The sequence below is a fragment of the Danio rerio genome, chromosome 17 (genome assembly GCF_049306965.1).
Source record: "Danio rerio strain Tuebingen ecotype United States chromosome 17, GRCz12tu, whole genome shotgun sequence".
NCBI lineage: Eukaryota > Metazoa > Chordata > Actinopteri > Cypriniformes > Danionidae > Danio > Danio rerio.
In genome coordinates, this window is record NC_133192.1 from 12,423,114 (window position 1) to 12,432,500 (window position 9,387).

The 9,387-nt window shown below is 34.8% G+C and overlaps 1 protein-coding gene across 3 annotated transcripts in view; it reads right to left on the reverse strand.

The window, feature by feature from the left end:
* Nucleotides 1-9,387, reverse strand: part of si:ch211-185a18.2 — a 297,445-nt gene that overhangs the window by 154,633 nt on the left and 133,425 nt on the right. For all 3 annotated transcript variants that reach the window (XM_073926901.1, XM_073926902.1, NM_001258228.1), the window contains 2 exon segments: nt 7,287-7,359; nt 674-871 (listed from right to left, as the gene is read on the reverse strand). In XM_073926901.1, the coding sequence (XP_073783002.1) occupies nt 674-871; nt 7,287-7,359 (271 nt within the window).

Genomic DNA, 9,387 nt, shown 5'->3' on the forward strand with positions numbered 1-9,387 from the left:
ATCCTGCTTTCAAAATTTTTATTTTAGAAACGATGAAAGCGAAAGACTAAAGCAGTGTACTGACGCTGTGACATGTTACCTGATTGAGTCAACAGACAGAAGAGCCGTTAGATAGAGACAAGATGAACTAAATATCACATTTAACAACTATAGTGAGACGCGATCCAGCGGTACATGATTGATAAACTGTCCGACGTGCACTGCTTTCTGGGGTTTTGTGCTCAAAGCACCCACTGACTACCTGGAAATGGAGTTATTCTCTAACATTTTTGATCCCTAAAAGTAATAGGTGTCCCTCAAATTAACTTGTGCAGCATTTTGCCAAGTCATAAGAAGTTAAATTATTAAAAACAAACTTGTGACCTGTCTTAGTTTCTATTAAATAGATTCAACAACACATTATTTTGCACTTCCAAAAACCAAAAACATACTCTGTACGTACTGTACACCCTCTTTAGGTTTTTCCAGATTTCTGCAAGTGTATATATATATATATATATATATATATATATATATATATATATATATATATATCTTCTTTTGTCTTACACAGAAAAAGGCCTATTTCGTCAGTGTGAGCAGCTTATTAAGCTTTAATATTTCATTATCAGAGGAGTTTAGCTGCTGTCTGTTGTGTGAACACATCAAATAATACTCATATAATCCTGCTCACCGCCTCCTGCTTCACCGCAGGTTTGTTTCTGACAGCCGGAGCGGGTTGTCTGGTGTGTGCCCGTGTGTTTCCTGCTTGAGCTCTGACTGAGGTTTTCTTTGCGGCCGCAGAGGCTTCAGCTCTTGTTCTCTGACCAGCTTCACGTCTGCTCACCGCAGCATCCACAATCCTCTCTGAGCTCTCCCTCGCCAGATCATCCTGAGAGAGAAAGACAAGACAAAGACAAGGAGAAGGGTTGTCAATGCCTTCAATGCACTGTACGCTGTATAAACTTACTTGCATTTGACAAAAGCTGATGTTTGACTTGAATAGTTGCTTATGCTTATGTAGAGAACATGGATTCCTATGAAGTCATTGCTGTAGCTTATACAGTTAAAGTCATAATTATTAGCCCCCTGTATTTTTTCCCAAAAATTCTGTTTAACAGAGAGAATATTTTTTTCTAAACACATTTATAAACATAATAGATTTAATAGCTCATTTCTTTTGTCTTTGCCATGATGACAGTACATAATATTTTACTAGATATTTTTCAAGATACTAGTATTCAGCATAAAAAATATATATACTAGTATTCTAGTATAAAGTGACGTTTTAAGGCTTAACTAGGTTAATTAAGTTAACTAAGGTCATTGGATATTTTGTCATTAGTTTGTTCTGTAGTCAAAAAAAATTCCCCAGCAGTAAAAAAATAAATAAATCAACACCAGTCCTAACAACACACGACACGGCACAGCAACATGCAAACTTTTCCGTGTTAAAAGGAGTTTTTGTCTTAACCATCTGCGACGGCAACATGCAAAATGTCTATTTTAGAAGCAGTTTCTATTTCCTTCCTGTCGCAACAGAACAACAGCATAAACTACTGTGACAATGATCACCTCAGATACTGATTATGTGCTTTATTTAGTGTTAAATGCTAGTAATGTGGGTTTGAACACCATTTTACCTGACATTATTGCCATACTACTGTTTCTGGAATCTTGTTGCATCGTGTGTTGTTAGAACACAGTGTTATAATATTAAGCAAAAAAATTGGTGTAAAAAAAATAATAAATTGCTTTAATTCCAGCCAAACTAATTTATTATTTATTAATAATATATTATAGAAAATACTTTTAAAAGGTCAATTTAACCCTTAAGCAGGTCGCACACCAGAAGCGCCGCACGGCATTTTAGAATTCTAAACATAGGTTTCTACCAGGATACACACACCGGCGCTGAAAGTCGGTGGCTGTCGGCGGCGCCCGGCCACGGCTCAGGACGCAGTTCATTTTTCAGCCGCGCCACAGAGCGCCATCTGATTAGTTTCATGCTAAATATCATTCGAATGTGCGCGTCTGGTGTGCGATACTTTAAACTGTCTTGTGCGTGCCGTGTCGCGGCGCCGAGCGGCGCTTCTGGTGTGCGACCTGCTTTAGACTCCCCCTCTACCAAACTGTTGTCCATGTTGTTACTGTTTTAAATGACTGTTGAAGTCATTTAAAGAATGACTGTTTCAAATAATGATTTACACACAAATCATTGTTGGTTTACAAAAAAAAAAAACAATCCTGTTGCACTACAACACTTGATTTCCGTTTTGCTTTCAGTTCAGAGTTCATCATCACACCAGTGTGACCTATTTTTATCAGAATTTGAACCTTTTTCTGAATTTACATGCTGCATTGTGTATAATTATCTTTATCTTGGAAAACTGAGTTTATATCTCTAAACTTTTTCTTCTCAGATATTTAATTTCCTTTTTTTTTCAGAATTATATCAAATTATGTTTTGTTTTTGTTTTGTTTTGTTTTAAAGTACAACTGGAACTTTTTATTCTCAAAACTGGCTCTTGTGTTTTTTTTTTTAAACATCTAATCTTTAAAATCATTTATAATTATAAGTTTATATTGTTCAAAATTAACATTTTTTAAGTTCAACTGGAACTTTTTAATCTCATCTTGTTCTCATCTCAAAAAAAAAAAAACTTTTATAGGTCTTAGGGATTCTCCGATCTATTGGCCAGAGATCGGTATCGGCCGATAATCACATTAATCATGACTCGATCTGTACTTGTTGATCTGGCCGATCTCAATTTGTTTGAGTTCACAAGCATTTTTTGTTGTGCTGATTGAAAGTCTCTTCACATTCCAATAGTACTGATTAAAGAAAACTATGTTTATTTATATTTTGTATTAATTATGTATTTTTATATTTTGGGTAAGGTATAAAACTAAAAAATGTTCATCCAATTAAATATTGTCGGGCCGACAATTTCCATAATTCAGATAAGTAGCCTTCATAGGTAGCATTCATGTGCACATGAGACACAATCGCGGTAAAAACAAATGCTGAATCAAAACCTGTTAAAATCTTGAATCAATATTGGAGTTACTTTTGCATGCTGGAGGAAGGATGACACCATGGCTGAAGTATTTCTCGTAGACATGTTTTATGTTTATGTCATGTTATGTTTTAAAACTATTTTAGTCACGAAAAGCAGATGTAGATTGTGTTGTTTAATGAATGGGTTACATGCACAGAAGTGTTGTTCAGTCACTGAAATCTTACATTGAAAGCTTAATGTGACTATTTTCAGTTTCAAGGTCCTTTTACAGCATCCAAAATGTAGATTTTTATCAGTAAATAGCACTATTCCGCCTAGCCTGCCTTACTGAGCTGAAGTTGGTTTTATATTCACACTGATTCATTTTTGAACAGCCTGTGACGCGCTCAATATATTTTTTACCTTTACTCTGAATATTCGGTCTAAAAGAGCATGCAATGGCTTAGTGATATGTGTAACTCCTGCACGCTGCTGCTGGTCAAACACTAAGCATACAGTAGAGCTGCAGGATTCTGGCTAAACTGAGAATCGCGATTTTTTTGTTTAAAATAAAGATCACGATTTTCTCACGATTCTGAAGATGTACAATAAAGGTATGGTAAAAACAAACATATGGCAAAACATCGATATTAATATTATGTGTAGGTTTACTGGTTTCTATAAATAATTCTATTCTACTTATAATAATTCTGATGTTGAATTATTATGTTTGAGATATATGCTTGTAATCTGTCATATTAGACGATTTTATTTACTGGTAAAATCAGACATTTGCCATTATCAGATTATATTCAACAATATATAGGCTAGAGTAGTTATACTGACATTGTAAACATTTATTTTCATGCACAACTGTGTGTTCGCTATGAAAGAAAAAACATATCACATGCTTGTCAAAATCATAACTCTAAAATGCGATATGATCATTTAAATGAAGTGCACACTTCCGGTGTCATTCTGACTGCTAAGTGCTTGTTCATACTTCGCGCGCGGCTCCCAAACGATCACTCTGTGCCACAAACTGAATATTATTTACAACTGTATTACCTGTTACTCGCAACATATGCAGATTCTGTTCACTAATGCCTAGTTCAGACTGCGTGATTTTAGCCCCGATTTTGGCTCGCCGACAGGTTTTGAGAAATCGCCGACAAATGCCTGAAATCACAGGCAAATCGCTGCTCGTGCATGTGAGTGACAATCACAAAGTATGAACTATCAAAGACGCGATCTGAGAGAATCGCCGATGAGTCGCCGATGCCTGCGAGATATTTGGCATGCTAAATATCTGGAGCTGTCGGCGATTCAAATCATACCGTGTGAATTGAGTTTTGACTGAAAATAACATTGGCGATCGCCCACAGCCAATGAGAGAGCAGCATTCACTTGCGTGTGCATGTGTGTATACCTGCTGCAGGCTAGCAGGAGGCTGGGGGAGAAGTTAAAAGCGATCTTTTTCGGTTTATTTGGACCCACGAAATGGAGGAAAACTAGTGCAGGTTTGACAGGACTCAGGAGCAACCGTGTCTGTTTGACTTTATTAGTTTATTATAATTATTATAATTTTAATTAATATATTTATTATAATTATAAATTAGTTTATTATCAACGTTAAGGAGAAATGGCTAATTCCCTTTAAACCTAGGTGAGCAAATATGGACATTTTCTACCCCATTAAAGGCTTCTTTCTCATTATGTAGTTAATAACAAAAGACATACTACGTGTTTTTGGCTGTGAGACGTAGTTTGGACGAACTTGTCGGCGATTCTTCCTATAGTAAAGTCATGCAATGTGAAAGTCCTTGTCACAGATCAATCTTGCAGTGTAAACAAAGTAGCGACGAAACGCTAGCCCAGATAGTCAAGCAGTGTGAAAACATCTGTGACACGATTACTTTGAAAATCATGCAGTCTGAACTTGGCATAAAGTAGACGCGCGCGTCTATCATTAAGTAGAGCACGCGCGTGCCCTCTCTGTGATAACAGCTGACGGTCAACCAGCTCACGTCACGTGTGATTTCCCGGCCGCAAAAACATCATTATATGAAGACAAAAATGGCATTTTTAGGTAAATTATACCTTAAAAACACCGTATGTGACTCATTCAACATCATTTGGAGGTGTTCATGTGACTGAGTGACGTGTGTGAAACAATGAAAAGACTCGTGCAGTCGCCTTTTTTTCCCCTCCTGAACTTGAAAATATGATTGACAGAATCGTAGAAATGCTGGATTAAGATCGTCTAGTGGGGCGAATCGAGATCGCAATCTTTTTACGATTAATTGTGCAGCTCTAGCATACAGTAGTCGCTTTAGGACAATGCGCATGAGAGAGTGAAACCATTATGACAATTTTTGCTTGCTACACAACTGTAAACGTGCTAGATATAACACAGGAATTGCAGTATTAGTTTTATTTGTCATTTATAAGAGATTTTTAAAGCATGAATAGTCCTCACTTTAGATAAGGTCACAAAACTGCATGAAGTTGAGTTAATAAAGCATTTATTAACATACTAATTAACTATTAGTATATATATATGCCTGAATAATAGGAATTATAAATGTTGATTTCAATAGTTTATTAATCATTTACTAACTTATTCTGAATGATCCTAAAAACCCTCAACTACTCTTAAATACAACTGGTTTGTAAATAATTCGATACTTAATTTAGTAATGAAAAATTAATCATTAACTAAGTATGAAAATACAATCATTAAACACATTATATAGGTGCTTAAAAGTCAAGAATATATATAAGCATATATAGCATATATAGCATATATAGCTGCAGTTATAAACTGCTTAGTAACATTTATTAATGTAGAGTTAATGCTTAACAAATAATGAGGTCACTATTTGCTAATGCTTAATAAATGATTTATAGTGTGTAGTTATTATAAAGTGTTATCAAGATGTTTAACTGGCAGATGACATGAACTAGTGGGTTGTCTGCTGTCATCTTTAAGGCGCACGCGTTTGTATTTCAGGAGGTGTGGCTTTGGACGGCAGTAGGAGGACTGTATTTTAAAGATATAATGCTAACCCAGCAGTTTTCAACCTTTTAGGACACAACTTTTCTTTCCATTCGGCGTGCTGTATTAAATTCCATAACACTCTTTCACCAGTCCTTACTCCTTATCTGCGTCTAATACCCCAGTTTGTCACGGGGGCATGAATGAAATGTCCATGAGTGAACGTGAAACTGTCGAACTGCAGTTAAAGTCACCCAAAACTACAGGAAACTCTTACATGAAAGCACTTCACGTAAACACCCTAATTATATTATTGTCTATTAAGGAAAATGACTAGATTACTGATGTCCATGTAAGCGTAGTCAGTAGTGTCTTCAAAGTCAGTGAAAGATCCAGAAGGGCATCCTGCTGATTTGATTCAGAAGGCCACTTTTTTTGTCAGACGGTTCATGGGTTTGACTTTTATTCACCATCACTCATTTTAAGAAGCACCGGGTCCATTTTTATTTGTATATGTTTTCAAACGCATTAACTTTACAGGTGCCTGATTGTTGGATGTAATCAGATTCACTCTAGTTAACACATAAAACTCGTCATCATAATTGACTCGAGTGCATGCCTCAATGTCTCACGCCCCCTAGTGGTGCTGGCGCCCCACAGTTTGAAAGCCCTTGTGATAACCCATTTTGGCAGATCACCTACTGTACCTTTAAGTATCATTCCTTAAGTGAAAATGAGCTTAATGCATTATTAGCTTGAAGCATCAGAATCGGTACTTGGTATCGGCTGATCACCATGATGAGGAATCGGTACTCTGTATCTGCTGTAAAAATCATGATCTGAGCATCCCTAATAAATGTATAGAATTCAAAATGCTGTATTGTTTTGCTTTAGTTTTTCTTGTATTTTAACTGCAACTGCAACTTTTTAATCTCACTATTATTACTCTTCTTGTTCTCATCTCAAAAATCTGACTATTTTCCCAGAGCTGCAAATTGTGTGATAAAAAGTTGCAAAAGTGTTTTATTATTATTATTCCGAGGCCAAAAACAATAATAGCTTCCATATTTACGAGATTTTGCAACTGTTTTATTGTCCGCCAGGTAAATAAGCATAAGCCTGACCACTTGGACAGCATAATAGCAGACCTTTGCTCAATTCCAAGCACAAAAAAGCACTAATGTTTATTCAAATAATTCCCTTTTAAGACAGCATTTCAGAGAACAGAGAACCGTGACAGATTGCGCAGGAACAACAGATTGTATGTGAAGGCAGAAAAAGAGGCTAAACCCTTGAGTTGAGCTCACCTGAATCTCCTTGCTGAGTGTATTGATCCAGGCATCAACTGTCTTCTTTATCCTCAGCTCTTCACGGACATCTCTACGGGACAAGACACATGACAGACCATCAGCACTTTCAAAGACACAACAGAAAGAAAAAGAAAAAAACTATTCATCTACAAACTCCAAGCTATTTTTCTTGATGGTAGACCTTGTTGTGTTGCTTCAGGCATGGCTAGTCATTATAATGGTTTATATGGTGGAGGTTCAGGGTCAATTTCAGCAGCTTTTTAGAGACAAATTTACCTTGAGCTGCGCATTATATTTAGCGTTTGCAAAGAAGAGCATAAACAAAAATCTCCTCATGAGTTAAATTGCTGAAAAGCCGAGCTATAATATGTTGAATGGATTGATGGTGTGTTGTGAATGAAATGAAAATTCAATTCATCTTTATTTCTATAGCGCTTTTGCAAATTAGATTGTCAAAGCAGCTTAACATAGTAGTTCTAGTAAAATGAAAACTGTGTCAGTCCAGTTTTCAGAGTTCCGTTTAGTTTAGTTCAGTGTGGTTTAATTTTTGCTGCTGAAAATCCAAACGCTGTAAGCCAGTGGCAGGGAACAAACTTCACCAATTGACAAAAGTGAGGGGAAAAAAATCCTTGAGAGAAACCAGGCTCAGTTGGGCACAACCATTTCTCCTCTGGCCAAATGTCTTGTGCAGAGCTACAGTCTAGGTTCCAAAGGGCTGGTAAGCACTGGATGTCCATTGTGGAGAATCTGCAGGTATGAGTAGGTCACTGGTGGGTGTACAGGCTGGCCCACGGGATCAAAGCAGAGATCTGCCACTGAGTGCCATCTGTCACTGAGATCTTTCATGAATCAGTCTCATGTTCTCCACAGCATCAGCTCAGAATACGGCCTGGTCCAGGATTATGGAGACCTCTAGAAGTCCACTATGGTTGGTATCATCTCTCCGTAGGACTTGGATCACATCAATGAGGCTGCAGATCTGCACTGCAGATCTACGCTAGTGTTCAATTATTATTATTCTTAATTTTTATTTGCTTTATTGTTCAGAAATTATCCATTAAAATGATCAAAAGCGACAGTTAATGACATTTATAATAAAGATTGCATTTCATTCTTTATTTTAGGCCTTTCTATTCATCAAATAAGTGCAAAAAATGGAATCAAATTATTAACATGGTGCTCAAGTGATGTTTGTCATAATCAGTGTTTAACAATAGAGGGGATTAATGTTAAACATTGATTATAACAAACATTACTTGAGCACCATGTTAATCAGCATATTGATTGATAATTTGATTCCATAGAATAATAATGATTTTTTAAAGGATCATATGAAGAGTTTAAAAACTTTGCCAAAAAATTTATACAATTTGAAAATATGTCAAAATAGATAAATATATATTTCAATAACATTTTTATTTATTTCATTATATTAGTATACAGCATGTTTGATAAAAAAAATCAAGCACTGATTAAAAAATTAATTATTAAAAAATAAATAAATAAATAGATAGATAAATAATCAGATAGATAGACAGATAAAAATGAATATTAAAGAAAGAAAAACAAATAAATAGAAAAATAAATATTACAAATAAATATATCATTAAAATAAATATATTAAATAAACACCTACATAAATAAATACTACATAAATTAATAAATAAATAATACAAATAAATAGGTAATTAAAATAAATTGATTAAATAAATACCTACATGAATAAATAAATACATAAATAAGTAAATAAATAAATAAAATGAATAAATAGATAATAAAATAAACAGATTAAATAAATACATACATACATACATACATAAATAAATAACTAAATCGAGAAAAATAAATACAAAAAAATAAATAAATAGATAAAAATAAATACAAAAATAAATAAATAGAATAAATTGAAAAATTTAAAGACATATTAAATAAATAAATAAATTAATTAATTAAAATAATACGGTTAATGGCAAAATTATTTGTCCTTTTTTTCAAAACCACTGTTGTCCAATGACTTGCCTATAGTTAACTTAATAACCTAAGTCTCTCGGTCTCTTGGAATTGGACATTAGGCAGATTACTAGTATCCTGCAAATAT